This window comes from Bombina bombina, chromosome 2 (genome assembly GCF_027579735.1).
Source record: "Bombina bombina isolate aBomBom1 chromosome 2, aBomBom1.pri, whole genome shotgun sequence".
Lineage (NCBI taxonomy): Eukaryota > Metazoa > Chordata > Amphibia > Anura > Bombinatoridae > Bombina > Bombina bombina.
Genome location: NC_069500.1, coordinates 771,399,098 through 771,415,995, shown reverse-complemented (window position 1 = coordinate 771,415,995; position 16,898 = coordinate 771,399,098). Strand labels below are relative to the sequence as shown.

The window sequence follows — 16,898 nt, the reverse complement described above, 5'->3', positions numbered from 1 at the left end:
TGTTTTCTCTTTAAAATCACAACCCATCAAAATGGGTTGAGCTTGCAGGGAAATCATATAGCCTTATGTTATCCCTTTTTGTACACACACATGCTTCTTTTTATTATCTCTATCTGTAAACTTGGAGGGAACAATTAAACATTAATATTTTGTTACTCATCTCTCCTACCTCCTACTGGGAGTGTAATTTCTTCTCCTAGCTACATTTTCACAGCTTTTCTATAAGTCTAGTATTAAGTGTAAAAACTTTCAGTATAAGCAAAGATACCACAGGCAAAATCACCGATTTCAAATGCCCAATAAAGGAAAATTAGTTATTTGTAATCAATCTAATACACTCCAGCAGGTAAAATTGATCATTGGGAACAAATTTAAGGGGACAAAATGTAGGGTATGCTGTCCCTTTAAGGAAAGTAGTGAAAATAGGTTGTATTATTTTGTATTATCTGGCTCATAAATTCACTTTATTTGTGGAGTGTTTATAAAAGTTTTAGTGTAGAATTTGGACTTAGAAAAGTGTAAGAGGAGTTGCAAATACATTGCTGGACTATTACGCACCTGCAGATTCAGAATTGAGCAAACACTTGTGATGTTTTTAAATAAAATGTGACCAGTAGTATCCTTAATGTGCTGACTCAGAGGGGTGCAAATGGAATGGAGATGTAATGTGATCAGGGGTCTGAGTTTTGGGGTATTAGCAGCACTAGGAGTTTACAATATATGAGAACCTGCATATAAGACACACAGTACCAGGGGCTCCACAAGCAGATAATGATGGCTGTAACTAGCAGCGTGTGCTTCTGTGGCTTGTGCCTTTATAGCATCGCGTGCTTCTTGGTCCCACTGTCTGCACCTCTCATGCAGTTATCTATGGATGTCATATACAGATCTGTACTTCTTTTCCTTAAAAGTAATGTTACATGTATACTTTCTATACATTAATCTATTTACATTTTAATATAGATCATACAACTATTTTTATACTTTTGAAGTATATTTATTAGCATATTCAATATTAACACTTTTTACCAAGCAAACCTGTAATTATTTATTATTTTTGTACCAGTCTAATTAACAAAATTATATCAGAACATTTTATAATCATATGTTAATAAAATCTATTTGTTATTGGTGTTGACAGAAGCTCATTTAGAAAGACAATCATGGTGTTTTGGCATTCTGTAAGTGTTATATCATAGATGATAGCACAATACATTTTTGTGATTTCAAGCAATATATCCTGTGATACTGGGCTGGCACTAATTATCTCAGACAATAAGCACTGTGATATTACTGTGACACTGGCACCAATTATCTCAGACAATAAGCACTGTGATATTACTGTGACACTGGCACCAAGCATCTCAGACAATAAGTACTGTGATATTACTGTGACACTGGCACCAAGTATCTCAGACAATAAGCACTGTGATATTACTGTGACACTGGCACCAATTATCTCAGACAATAAGCACTGTGATATTACTGTGACACTGGCACCAAGCATCTCAGACAATAAGCACTGTGATATTACTGTGACACTGGCACCAAGTATCTCAGACAATAACACTGTGATATTACTGTGACACTGCCACCAAGTATCTCAGACAATAAACACTGTGATATTACTGTGACACTGGCACCAAGCATCTCAGACAATAAGCACTGTGATATTATTGTGACACTGGCACTAATTATCTCAGACAATAAGCACTGTGATATTATTGTGACACTGGCACCAATTATCTCAGACAATAAGCACTGTGATATTACTGTGACACTGGCACCAAGCATCTCAGACAATAAGCACTGTGACATTACTGTGACACTGGCACCAATTATCTCAGACAATAAGCACTGTGATATTATTGTGACACTGGCACCAATTATCTCAGACAATAAACACTGTGATATTACTGTGACACTGGCACCAAGTATCTCAGACAATAAGCACTGTGATATTATTGTGACACTGGCACCAAGTATCTCAGACAATAAACACTGTGATATTACTGTGACACTGGCACCAATTATCTCAGACAATAAGCACTGTGATATTACTGTGACACTGGCACCAAGCATCTCAGACAATAAGCACTGTGATATTACTGTGACACTGGCACCAATTATCTCAGACAATAAGCACTGTGATATTACTGTCACAGTAATATCACAGTGCTTATTGTCTGAGCTAATTGGTGCCAGTGTCACATTAATATCACAGTGCTTATTATCTGTCTCAGATAATTTGTACCAGTGTCACAGTAATATCACAATGCTTATTGTCTGAGCTAATTGGTGCCAGTGTCACAGTAATATCACAGTGCTTATTGTCTGTCCAGGGGCAAAGCTACAGGGGGTGCTGAGGTCGCAATTGTGTTTGTTTGTGGAACCATCAAATTACAGACCTTGTTACTACAGCATGAGGGGAGGGGGTAAACAGTGTCACTATACAGTACCACTATATACAGTATGGGGGGGCAGGACTATAAAGTGACCACAGTAGTCTGTGACATAAAGTACTGGGGCTCTCACCTATTGAGTCAGCTCAAGAGGGATCTTGGGGCTGCTAAGAACCCCAATAATTACTGAAATACCCCCAATTATTAATGGTGTCCAACTGTCCATATCCAAAAATTTGCAAGTCAATTTTTTGTTCTACCTAGGGAAGGCAAGATGTAAATGAGGAGAGGTGTATTTAAATAATAGGCAATATGTAGTGGAAATTATTGATACTAGTTATTTATTTGTCCAGTTTTTTAAAGTCCATAGGTTTAATTAATGTAAAATATCTCATATGCATCACTGCATTACAAATATGGAGCAGAAGTAAATAAGTGGCAGTCAAGGGGGTCAAACTGCTGTTCATTTGTGGTGCAGAGTGCAGAGAGACAAAATGTTGATTTTTATGTTACTAGCAGCCATGGGGTAAAATGGCTGTCACTGCTCAATTGTGAAAAATATACCTGGTTAAATGAAGAGTGGGGGCTATTGGGAGGGAGCTTTGTGTGACTCTGAGTCTGACTTATAGTGAGAGACTGAGGCTGCCAATCTATTGAATCACATTCTTTTTTAGGTAGGTGGCGGCTGGCGGCACTTGATGAAGTTAGTTAGTTGATATTATTTATAACACACACACTTGTGTTCTTGTAGATTGTGGGGTGTCCAAACTTCTGTCTCAAAGGGCCACAAAGTTTTCTCTTTTTTCTTTTTCTTCTTTTTGCTAAGATGGAGGTGAGATTTATTTCTAGATAGAAATAATACAACGTACAATAGATAGACATGTTACATTATTTTGGTTTGTATGTGTTGAACTTGCAACTAGATATTATGATAACTAATGTACTTGTGTTGTTGTAAAGGCAAAAACACACACAAATGTATACACACATATACATACACATGCAGATATATGCTAAACACACACACATGTATACACACATATACATACACATGCAGATATACACTAAACACACACATGTATACAATTACACACATATACATACACAAGCAGATATACACTAAACACACACACATGTATACAATTACACACATATACATACACATGCAGATATACACTACACACACATATCCTTTGAAAAGCATATCTAAATATGCTCTGTAGCTACTGAGCATATTTAGATATGAATTTCAACAAAGGATATCTGATTTTCTTCATTCTTTTGATATCCTTTGTTGAAAAGCATATCTAAATATGCTCAGTAGCTATTGAGCATATTTAGATATGAATTTCAACAAAGGATATCTGATTTCCTTCATTCTTTTGATATCCTTTGTTGAAAATCATATCTAAATATGCTCATTAGCTACTGAGCATATTTAGATATGCTTGTCCACAAAGGATATCAAAAGAATGAAGGAAATCAGATATCCTCTGTTGAAATTCATATCTAAATATGCTCAATAGCTACTGAGCATATTTAGATATGCTTTTCAACAAAGGATATCAAAAGAATGAAGAAAATCAGATATCCTTTGTTGAAAATCATATCTAAATATGCTCAGTAGATACTGAATGGTGGCTGCATATAGATATTGGCTCGCCCATGTGCAATTGCTATTTCTTCAACAAAGGATATCTAAAGAATGAAGGCGTATCCGATTCCTAGACACTGCCTCACCAGCCTCTGAAGTCACCGCACATCACTGATTGCAAGTCCCTGCAAATTAGGTTAAGTCTATGCATACAGTATAAATCCAGTGAAGTACCATTCCCCAGAATACTGAAGTGTAAAATATACATACATGACAGCCTGATACCAGATACATCTACTGTATTTAAGGCTGAGTTTACATTATAACGGTATGGCAGGATTTTCTCATCAATTCCATGTCAGAAAATAATAAACTGCTACATACCTCTTTGCAGATTAATCTGCCCGCTGTCCCCTGATCTGAAGTTTACCTCTCCTCAGATGGCCGAGAAACAGCAATATGATCTTAACTACTCCAGCTAAAATCATAGAAAAAACTCAGGTAGATTCTTCTTCAAATTCTACCAGAGAATGAATAACACACTCCGGTGCTATTATAAAATAACAAACTTTTGATTGAAGGTAATAAACTAATTAAAATCACCACAGTCCTCTCACACATCCTATCTATTCGTTGGGTGCAAGAGAATGACTGGGGGTGACGTAGAGGGGAGGAGCTATATAGCAGCTCTGCTGGGTGAATCCTCTTGCACTTCCTGTAGGGGAGGAGATAATATCCCAGAAGTAATGATGACCCGTGGACTGACCACACTTAACAGGAGAAATGACAGCTTCCAGCATTACCAAGTCTTGTTAGAAATGTGTCATACCTCAAGCAGCAAAAGTCTGCTCACTGTTTCCCCCAACTGAAGTTAATTCATCTCAACAGTCCTGTGTGGAAACAGCCATCGATTTTAGTAACGGTTGCTAAAATCATTTTCCTCTTACAAACAGAAATCTTCATCTCCTTTCTGTTTCAGAGTAAATAGTACATACCAGCACTATTTTAAAATAAACTTTTGATTGAAGAATAAAAACTACATTTAAACACCAAAAAACTCTTAGCCATCTCCGTGGAGATGTTGCCTGTGCAACGGCAAAGAGAATGACTGGGGAAGGCGGAGCCTAGGAGGGATCATGTGACCAGCTTTGCTGGGCTCTTTGCCATTTCCTGTTGGGGAAGAGAATATCCCACAAGTAAGGATGACGCCGTGGACCGGACACACCTATGTTGGAGAAATGGGACTTTAATATTAATATAGTAGATGAGGTTGGAAAAAAGACAGAAGTCCATCAAGTTCAACCTGTACAAATCTTTATATAATAAAAGCTCCAGTTGAGCTCAAATTAATCCCATTACAAATGTTTAATTTTCCGAAGGATTTTTGTCACATATTGTACTGTGGAATTATCCACTTAAAAGGTTATATATTACTGGTTTATGTTAGTTTGTGATTGTCTGTAAAAACGCTTATATATACACATTTTCTAAAGCTGTTGATACACCAGTCACTTACTTTGCTTCATTGTATCTGCCTTGGAAAAATGAGAAGAGACCACGTATGTAGAAGGCAGCAGCACGGAGACAGTGAGAGCTGAAAATAAACAAAAAAATTTAATCACTAAGAGCTTATGTAATGCTTTTCTACATACACTATATGTCTAGCAGTTGCATTTTTTAAATTCCTTTAAAAAACACAATTTATGCTTACCTGATAAATTTATTTCTCTTGTGGTGTATCCAGTCCACGGATCATCCATTACTTGTGGGATATTCTCATTCCCAACAGGAAGTTGCAAGAGGACACCCACAGCAGAGCTGTTATATAGCTCCTCCCCTAACTGCCATATCCAGTCATTCGACCGAAAACAAGCCGAGAAAGGAGAAACCATAGGGTGCAGTGGTGACTGTAGTTTAAATTTAAAAATTACCTGCCTTAAAATGACAGGGTGGGCTGTGGACTGGATACACCACAAGAGAAATAAATTTATCAGGTAAGCATAAATTGTGTTTTCTCTTGTAAGGTGTATCCAGTCCACGGATCATCCATTACTTGTGGTATACCAATACCAAAGCTTAAGTACACGGATGAAGGGAGGGACAAGGCAGGTACTTAAACGGAAGATACCACTGCCTGTAAAACCTTTCTCCCAAAAATAGCCTCCGAAGAAGCAAAAGTATCACATTTGTACAATTTTGAAAAAGTATGAAGCGAAGACCAAGTCGCCGCCTTGCAAATCTGTTCAACAGAAGCCTCATTTTTAAAGGCCCAAGTGGAAGCCACAGCTCTAGTAGAATGAGCTGTAATCCTTTCAGGAGGCTGCTGTCCAGCAGTCTCATAGGCTAAGCGGATTATGCTTCTTAGCCAAAAAGAAAGAGAGGTTGCCGAAGCCTTTTGACCTCTCCTCTGTCCAGAGTAGACAACAAACAAAGCAGATGTTTGACGAAAATAGTAGTAGCTTGTAAGTAAAACTTTAAAGCACGAACCACGTCCAGATTGTGTAATAGACGTTCCTTCTTTGAAGAAGGATTAGGACACAAGGATGGAACAACAATCTCTTGATTAATATTCTTGTTAGATACCACCTTAGGTAAAAACCCAGGTTTGGTACGCAGGACTACCTTATCCTAAAGGAAAATCAGATAAGGAGAATCACATTGTAAAGCAGATAACTCTGAGACTCTACGAGCCGAGGAAATAGCTACCAAAAAAAGAACTTTCCAAGATAAAAGTTTGATAGCTATGGAATGAAGAGGTTCAAACGGAACTCCTTGAAGAACCTTAAGAACCAAATTTAAGCTCCATGGCGGAGCAACAGGTTTAAACACAGGCTTGATTCTAACTAAAGCCTGACAAAAGAATAGACAGAGCAGAATTCTGTCCCTTTAAGGAACTAGCTGACAATCCTTTTTCCAAACCTCCTTGGAGAAAGGATAATATCCTGGGAATCCTGACCTTACTCCATGAGTAACCCTTGGATTCACACCAATAAAGATATTTACGCCATATCTCATGATAAATTTTCCTGGTGACAGGCTTTCGTGCCTGTATTAAGGTATCAATGACTGACTCGGAGAAGCCACGCTTTGATAAAATCAAGCGTTCAATCTCCAGGCAGTCAGTCTCAGAGAAATTAGATTTGGATGGTTGAAAGGACCCTGAAGTAGAAGGTCCTGACTCAGAGGCAGAGTCCATGGTGGAAAGGATGACATGTCCACTAGATCTCTGCATACCAGGTCCTGCGTGGCCACGCAGGCGCTATCAAAATCACCGATGCTCTCTCCCTGCTTGATCTTGGCAATCAGTCGAGGGAGCAGAGGCAACGGTGGAAACACATAAGCCAGGTTGAAAGACCAGGGCGCTGCTAGAGCATCTATCAGCGTCGCCTTGGGATCCCTGGACCTGGATCCGTAACAAGGAAGCTTGGCGTTCTGGCGAGACGCCATGAGATCCAGTTCTGGTTTGCCCCAACGATGAATCAATTGTGCAAACACCTTCGGATGGAGTTCCCACTCCCCCGGATGAAAAGTCTGACGACTTAGAGAATCCGCCTCCCAGTTCTCTACACCTGGGATATGGATAGCTGATAGGTGGCAAGAGTGAATCTCTGCCCAGCAAATTATTTTTGAAACTTCTAACATCGCTAGGGAACTTCTTGTTCCCCCTTGATGGTTTTTTTTTTTTTTTTTAAATATTTATTTATTGTTAGCGTACACACAGTCGTCTTGTTACAGGCCTTGAAACAAGATTACAAACAATATTTTTTTACAGAGGAGAGACAAGTCTTAAATTATAGAGCATTTAAGCCAATAACCATGATTTTTAAATAAGAAACAAAAAGAAAAAAAGCACAGCTTAACAGTAGGAGATACAATGATGACCCAAGAACTCTGTATTAGAAGGGATATGGCCAAAGAAAGTTATAGCCTGTGTATCACGTAATTTAAATTTATCCTGGAGAATATATAAAGCTAATCTCTGTAAGGACGTAAATACATAGATATCTGTCCTAGGGTGGGTTAAACATACTTTTAAATTATGTCAATACGGGGGGGGGAGGGAAGTGGAAAGGGGTGGGGAAGGAGGACACAGAAAAAGGAAGAAAGAAAGAAAAAGGGAAAGAAAAGGAAAAAAAAAAAAAAAAAAACCTGCAATGCCCCCCAACCCTCTCTGCTCTCTCACTATTCGGCCCAGAATGCTGGGTATCTGCCCGCATTAATCAATTCAAGAATGTAGGCCGATTGGCTAAGTGGCTTAATTAATTGCTGCTGAGCCTGAAAGGGAAGTGACAGTATTACTAGGCCCCATTTTTCTAAGAATCTCTTTATGTGGACCTCATTATACTTAGATATTGCATATTGTTCCACCATACATTGTTTCAATACTTCTTTTTTAAATTTTATGAAAGAAGGAAGTTGGGAGAGCTTCCACGATGTCAGAATCGCATTCCTAGCTAATAAAATTACGGTATTAATTAGCTTATAATTCTTTTGCTGTTGTGAAAATTTAACTAAGAAAATGACCATTTGGGCCTCTAACCTGATTTCTGTATCTAAGATTTTATTCAACCAGAACTCTATTTTCAGCCAGAACTGGTGGACTTTAGGGCATAACCAGATACAATGTAAAAGATTTGCTTGTTGAGCCTGGCATTTCCAACATCCGATAGTTTTTCTATACCATTTAGACAATTTGTCAGGGGTGATATATGTCGCATAAATCATTTTTAAATGCCTTTCGCGCCATGCTAAGGCATTTCCCGTTTTATTCAACAAGTTCAGGCTTACTTGGATTTGTTGAGGCCTAAGCTCTGGAAAAGTATTATTCCAAATAGATACTATTTTCTCCAGTTGGGCCTCGTGTTTGGAAAACGACATCAACCGGTAAAATGAAGAGATTGACGAAGCCCCGCTGGTATATTGATTCATTAAACTCCTTAACGGGGCATATGTCCAATTAGAGCCGAATTTAAGTTTAAGATCTGTAATGTAATGCTTTATTTGTAAGTACGCAAAATGATCAGTTTGAGGAAGCTCATACTCTGCTCTGATGTCGAGAAATGATCTAATTATTATACTGGGAGTAACTAGTTGTCTTAAGGAGGTCAGCCCTTTCAATTTCCACCTCTCAAAAACCTTATATGTGAAACCTGGAGCAAATCCTGGGCATCCCTGAATTGGGAGATATTCCGAAACAAATGGGGTTGTGCCAATTTCTACACAGAACTTCTGCCATGCCAGGATCACGTTTTTAAACGTCGGCATTTTAGCAATTAGCGGAGGGAGTTGTGGAATTGGGCAATGTAGAAGAGCTTTTAAGTTGAATGGGTGGACAAGGTTTGCCTCCCCAGCAAAAACAGTGAAAAATTCTCTCTGAAATCCAATCGGCCGCCAGTTTTGCGATTGAAGCAATGTTGTAGTGGGTAATATTCGGGAAAGCGAGGCCCGCCGACTCTTTAGAGAGTGATAATGCACTTAATGCAATTCGGGGTCTTTTTCCTTTCCAGAGGAATTCATTAGATATTCGGTTAAATAATTTTATGTCTGCCTTATGTAAAAGAAAAGGTATATTTTGGAGAAGATATATTAACTTAGGTAAAAGTATAATTTTAATAAGCATAATCCGTGCAGAGAGAGAAATAGGAAGAGAGGCCCAGTCATTCAATTTCTGCTTACAATAATTGAACAATTTAACATAGTTCAACTCATACCATTCGTGTGGAGCTTTTGACATTATTATTCCTAAATATTTTATTTGAGTAACTTCTCTAAATGGGTGATCTAGTACCTGGCAGGCAGTTCTGTGTATCCATAGTAGTTCGGATTTTTGAAGATTAATTTTGTAACCAGAAAATGACGCAAATATTTGCACTGATTCTAATAGCTTAGGAAGGCTTTCTTTTAGGTCGGCTAAGAAAAGGAGTAAATCGTCAGCATACAGGGCAAGAACATATTTTTGTTTGCCAATCTGGATACCTTCTAGCTGTTGCCTAAGAAGGATCGCCAATGGTTCTAATGATATGTTGAAGAGGATAGGCGAAAGGGGACATCCCTGCCTAGTGCCTCTCTGTAGAATAAAACGATCCGTAATAGTACCATTGATAAAGATTGCTGAGGATGGATTATTATAGATAGCCTTAATCAAATTTATGAAATTTCCGGAAAAGCCAAACTTTTCCAAGGCCGAAAAGAGATGGTCCCAGCAGATATAGTCGAAAGCCTTTTCGGCGTCGACTGTTAGGATGGCAGCATCTTCTTTTTTTAATACTTTCCTGTTATTCCGCAGATAGTCCAGTACCAGCATAACCTTACGGATATTTTTTGTCGGGCTTCTCCCCATCATGAAACCAGCCTGATTATCATGTATAATATTATTTAAGTGGGGGGCCAATCTTTTTGCAATTATGGACGTAAGAAGTTTATAATCAAAATTTAATAGGGAAATAGGGCGATATGAAAAAGGAATTTCAGGATCTTTTTCTTTTTTGAGAACTAAAGCTATATTAGATGCCGCAAAATACTGGGAACATGGGATATCTGCGGAATAATAAGAATTAAATAGCTTATATAAGGTAGGGGCTATTTGATCTGCAAGGATCTTATAGAATTCGGCAGGGAGCGAGTCGGGGCCGGGGGCTTTATTAAGTTTGGCAGCTGTAATACCAGTAAGAATTTCTTGTGTAGAGATCGGGGCATTGAGTTGATTAATTATCTCGTGTGGCAATTTAGGGATCTTAACATTATCCCAGAACCTCTCTTTTGATTCTATATTGGGAGGTTCAGCTTTATAAAGATTTTTAAAGAAGTCTGTAAACGTATGTTGAATGTCGTGATTGGAGGTAAATCTGTTTTTCCCAGATCTAATTGCCGTGATATAATTAGATCTCTTTTTGGTGATTTTAACGAGATATTTTGCTGCTTTCCCTGAGTAGCCACCATAAAGTGATTTCTTTCTTATGTCTTCAGATATCATTTGTTGTTTAAGAAAGATATCCCTTTGTGTTTTTAAATTTGTATATTTTTCTCCAAGCTTTTTGGAGGGAACAGCTATGAACGCGTTGTATGCGTTCCTCACACTATTAGAAAGTTGGATTTCTTTCTGTAGAAATTTTTTTTTAAGAGCACACATGTGAGCCTTAATATCCCCACGTAACACAGCCTTTCCAGTCTCCCAGAGTATTTCTGGCTTGTCCTTATAGTCATGGTTATAACTCTCAAATTCCCTCCATTTGTTAGCTAACCAGTTTTGAAAATGTAGGTTACTATGTAAATGGTTGGGAAAAAAGAAATTATTATTCGGTCTAGGTGTAAGAGATTTAGAGTTGAGTTCTAAAGCTATCACCGCGTGGTCAGAAAGAACTATATCTTTAATATCGGCCTTTACCTCCTTACCACTTAAGTTTTCAGAGATTAAAAACATGTCTATGCGCGACAACGCTTGATGGCCTTTTGATAGACATGTAAAAGCTTTAACATCTGGGTTCAAACTTCTCCAGATGTCATATACACCTACTTTATGACAGAATTTTTGTAGTGTTCGTGTTTTCTTAACTCGCTTAGTACTTTTAGGTCTACTTAGTCTGTCTAAATTGGGATACGCTGTTAAATTGAAATCCCCTCCAATCACGACATTACGTCCTCTGTATACTACTAATTCTAATGCTAAATCCTCCCAAAACCTGACATCAGGTTGATTGGGGCCGTAAATGTTACAAAGAATAAAAGAGCTCTTCTCTATTTCAATGTCAAGAATTTGATAACGGGCCTCTGGATCAATTTGGCTCTTATTTATTTTATATTTTAAATTTTTGTTAATCAATATTGCCACTCCTTTCTTCCTAACCTGTGACGGGGCAGCGACCACCTCCCCCACCCATCTAGATTTGAGTTTATCAATTTCATGCCTTTTTAGATGAATCTCTTGAAGCATAGCAATACCAGGCTTATGTGATCCCAATAGTTTTATTACGGCTTTCCGTTTGATAGGGGAAGTAATCCCACCCACGTTCCAGGAAAGAATTTTAATCGACCCTATGCCCGATCCAATTTTACTAAGATACTGCCAGACATTTTAAAACAAGCCATCAATTTATAACATAACAAGCAATTACAAGCCGTAAAATATAATAGGACAAAAGAGCAGAGGGGTGGGAAGGATGCAGGGGAAAAGAGAGAGAAAAAAAAAAAAAAAAAAAAAAAAGGGGATGGAAGAAAGGAGGCCCCCCCCGTTTACATACCAAAAATAAAAATACATCTTTACATACATACTCTTGAAAAGACCTTCTTTTCATCAATAATTTTACATTAAAAAAATTGCTCATAGTCCAACATAAAAATGACTTCAATCCGTCAAACCAATCCTTAACATTCAAGGGATGCCATTATCTAAACAAAACTTTATCGCTTCTACAGTATTATTTAATATACTTGTTTGACCCTCAATAATCATGATTAATCTTGCCGGATAGACAAGCCTAACATTATAGTTTGCTTTCATAAGTCGAGAACAAAAGGGAGACATTTCTTTCCTCTTATTCGTAGTTTCGGAGGAAAAATCTTGAAAGATTAATACTTTTTGTTGCTCTAATATTAATGGATTAGCTTTTCTGTAGTATCTAAAAATATTAATCTTGTCCTGGAAGTTTAGCATTTTAACCAATATGGGTCTGGGTCTAGTAATACCTTCAGAGTTTTGCCGTACTGGGCCCACTCTGTGAGCTCTTTCGATAATCATAGGCATCGGGGGGGCTGGTATTTTTAATAATTGGGGGAGTTTAATTGAGACGAAAGCAACTAGATCTGAGTATTCTGTGGATTCGGGAAGACCAATAATTCTTAAATTGTTTCGCCGCGAGCGGTCCTCTAGGTCCTCTAATTTGGCTTGTAATACAGCTATTTGAGACCCATATTCTTTATTGGACTTCTCACATTTATATAATCTATCTTCAGAGTCTGAGAATCGAGTCTCAATTTCCTCCAATCGAGCTGTAAACTGCCTCACTTCCAGGACAATATTATTTATATCTTGTTTAATTTCTTGTTTAACAACATCTAATTGCGGGGAGATCATCCTTGAAATCTGCTCAACTAATTCAGAAAAGTCAGAATTTGGGCCTATACCATTATATTGTTCTTGTGGAACTATTAAAGAGCTCTCAGATAACTTAGTAGATTTCTTGTCTTTATGTTTGGGAGGCATAGCCGGAGAGGTTTGTTTATGTTGTGTAACAAATCTATCCATGTATGGTGTGCTTATTGCTCAAGTTAAGAGAAGGAACGATATAAAAATAAAAAAAGGAAAAAAAGGAAAAGAGAAAGAAAGAAGGAAAAAAAAAAAAAAAAAAAAAAGAGGGGGGGGGGGGGGGATTTGAGAATGTGAGGAGACTCCGACTGTCACTTACTATCCCTCAATGTGACAGAATGCAATACAGTGAGTGAGGACTTAATAGTGTGCAACACTAAAGGTGAAAGTGTGATGTGTGGAAAAATAGGTAAATAATTCAGTGACTAAATAGGTAATAGGAAAAAAAAGAAGGGGAAAATTTACTCTGTGATGAAAAGGTGAAAGTGTGATTCCAGCTGTCACTTGTTTCCCCTAAGCGTGGCAGAGGATATTGTCGTGGATGAGGGCTTGTATTAGAGTGTAATAGTTAAATGAAGATGTGAAACGTGAGAGGAAAAAAAAAAAAAAAGAGGGAGAACTTCCTTTAAAGAGTCGTGTCCAAGTTCTCTAACCCAAAATTGAACTGCTTAAATATTCTTATATTTATGGCTCATGTAGCAATATTATCAGTGCTTACTACCACTAACCAGCTTACCTAACTTCAGTTTGTCACAACATTATCTAACTTAACGCAGAATACCATCAGCATAGGAAAACTATTGAAAATAGATCTGAGGACTCTCTTAAATATCAGGTGGTCTTGCTTGACCTGTCTCCAGGGCACTCTTATAGTCCATTAACAATAGACCATTTCATCCCAAAAAACAGGATAGTATAACTTTTGCGGACTGCCAGGCACACTGTTCAATGATCATGTAGATAGGAAAAAAGGAAAAAAGAAAAAAAAACAGTCTTAGGTGTAATCCACTTAATGACCAGACACAAAATCATACAGGAATAAGTACTTCTGTGGACATCCAACCTTCCTGTGTTAAACTTCCTTCACTTTAGCCCTATTAGGACGAATACAAGGCTTGATATCAGAATGTGTATCCGCAGTAGGGAACAATACTAGTGTCAATGTTATAGTCCTGCTCTGTAACAGTGTTGTGGGGCTCTTGTGCTGAGTTTTCTTCTTGGGCTTCTATTTAGGAAGAAGGATAGCCTGAAGGGTACCATTAAAGATTGGTGAGGAACTTCAGTCAAAATGTATGGTAATAGCCCTTAGATAGAGGGTGATACCAGGGTTATGTTCCTACCCTAAATCAGGGTCCTGGGAGCTGTTACTAGGCTATCAGATTATTAAATCCTTTTCCCATGGAGAAATATCAGTAGAGGCCCTGTGTTCATTATTATCAGCGGGCGGGCTTATTGCAAAACTTCGTAGCCCAGAATGAAAGCCGGTCCCTTTAATAGTGGGGGTATCAGGGCCAGTGTTCCTACCCTGTGTCAGGGTCCTGGGAACTGCTGTTCACTTTCTAATGCCAAATTTCTTTTACAGCCTTTAAATGTATTCTGAGAGTCCCAAAAAAGCGGCACCACTGTCACCCCATGAGTAACTTATTGTGCGATGTGGGTAATGGTGGCAATCTGGTAGCAGATCTTAAGAGCACTTTTCCCAGCTTTGAATCTCTCTGAAGCAGGCCACTATTCACACTGCTCTGTTAGAACTTTATGTAGCGCACATACCGCTGTTCTTTTTTGGTCTTAAGTAACGGACTTAGTAGGATATAGCCAAGCGAGATATAATCCAAATAATGAGCATGAATAGACAGGGGGGCCCAGACAATATAAGTCTTATAGTACTCACGACCAGTCTTCCAACCGGGTTCCCAGTGTAGCGATTCTTAAATTCTCTCGCTGGATGCCTTTTCTTGAGGGATAGCCCTGAGAGGGATGTATACCGAACTCTGCTGCACGTCCCGGTAGCTTTCTCACACAGTTCCACTCACTGCGTTCCCCTCACAAGTTGGGCTATGTGAAAAAGAAGGTAGACGCCGCGCCAGGGCGGCGGTGCTTCCACAACGAAGCCGCTTCTGTCTTGTGACTTCGGTCACGCTAATAGCCTTAGGCCAAGTCTCCGGTCTGCAGGGTAAAATTGCAGCGCAAGGAGGAGTAGCGTTGGGGCGATGTAGCAGGCCCTGTGTTTTCGGCGCGCGAAGCAGCAACCAACCACCTCGCTCCGCCTCCAAACCGGAAGTCCCTCCTCCCCCTTGATGGTTGATGTAAGTCACAGTCGTGATGTTGTCCGACTGAAATCTGATGTACCTCAGAGTTGCTAACTGAGGACAAGCCTGAAGAGCATTGAATATCGCAATTCCAGAATATTTATTGGAAGGAGTGTCTCCTCCTAAGTCCACGATCCCTGAGCCTTCAGGGAGTTCCAGACTAAACCCCAACCTAGAAGGCTGGCATCTGTTGTTACAATTGTCCAATCTGGCCTGCGAAAGGTCATACCTTTGGACAGATGGACCCGAGATAGCCACCAGAGAAGAGAATCCCTGGTCTCTTGATCCAGATTTAGTAGAGGGGACAAATCTGTGTAATCCCCGTTCCACTGACTTAGCATGCATAGTTGCAGCGGTCTGAGATGTAAGCGTGCAAACGGCACTATGTTCATTGCCGCTACCATTAAGCCGATTACTTCCATACACTGAGCCACCGAAGGGCGCGGAATGGAATGAAGAACACGGCAGGAATTTAGAAGCTTTGATAACCTGGACTCCGTCAGGTAAATTTTCATTTCTACAGAATCTATCAGAGTCCCTAGGAAGGAAACTCTTGTGAATGGGGATAGAGAACTCTTTTCCCCGTTCACTTTCCACCCATGCGACCTCAGAAATGCCAGTACTACGTCCGTATAAGACTTGGCAATTTGGAAGTTTGACGCCTGTATCAGGATGTCGTCTAAATAAGGGGCCACTGCTATGCCCCGCGGCCTTAGGACCGCCAGAAGCGACCCTAGAACCTTCGTAAAGATTCTTGGGGCTGTAGCTAATCCAAAGGGAAGAGCTACAAACTGGTAATGCCTGTCTAGAAAGGCAAACCTGAGAAACCGATGATGATCTTTGTGTATCGGAATGTGAAGATAAGCATCCTTTAAATCCCCTGTAGTCATATATTGACCCTCCTGGATCATAGGTAGGATGGTACGAATAGTTTCCATCTTGAATGATGGAACTCTGAGGAATTTGTTTAAGATCTTTAGATCCAAAATTGGTCTGAATGTTCCCTCTTTTTTGGGAACCACAAACAGATTTGAGTAAAAACCCTGTCCCTGTTCCTCCTTTGGAACTGGATGGATCACTCCCATAACTAGGAGGTCTCGTACACAGTGTAAGAATGCCTCTCTCTTTATCTGGTTTGCAGATAATTGTGAAAGGTGAAATCTCCCTTTTGGGGGGGGGAAGCTTTGAAGTCCAGAAGATATCCCTGGGATATAATTTCCAACGCCCAGGGATCCTGAACATCTCTTGCCCACGCCTGGGCGAAGAGTGAAAGTCTGCCCCCTACTAGATCCGTTACCGGATAGGGGGCCGTTCCTTCATGCTGTCTTAGAGGCAGCAGCAGGCTTTTTGGCCTGCTTACCTTTGTTCCAGGTCTGGTTTGGTCTCCAGACCGTCTTGGACTGAGCAAAAGTTCCCTCTTGTTTTGCATTAGAGGAAGTTGATGCCGCACCTGCCTTGAAGTTTCGAAAGGCACGAAAATTACTGTTTGGCCCTTGATTTGGACCTGTCCT

General features: G+C 39.3%; 1 protein-coding gene across 1 annotated transcript in view; it reads right to left on the bottom strand.

Annotated features, from left to right (window-relative positions):
* Positions 1 to 16,898, bottom strand: part of MAU2 (MAU2 sister chromatid cohesion factor) — a 138,070-nt gene that overhangs the window by 53,072 nt on the left and 68,100 nt on the right. The window contains exon 15 of the mRNA XM_053702920.1: positions 5,513 to 5,590. Within this exon, the coding sequence (XP_053558895.1) occupies positions 5,513 to 5,590 (78 nt within the window). The remainder of the gene's footprint in view (positions 1 to 5,512; positions 5,591 to 16,898) is intronic.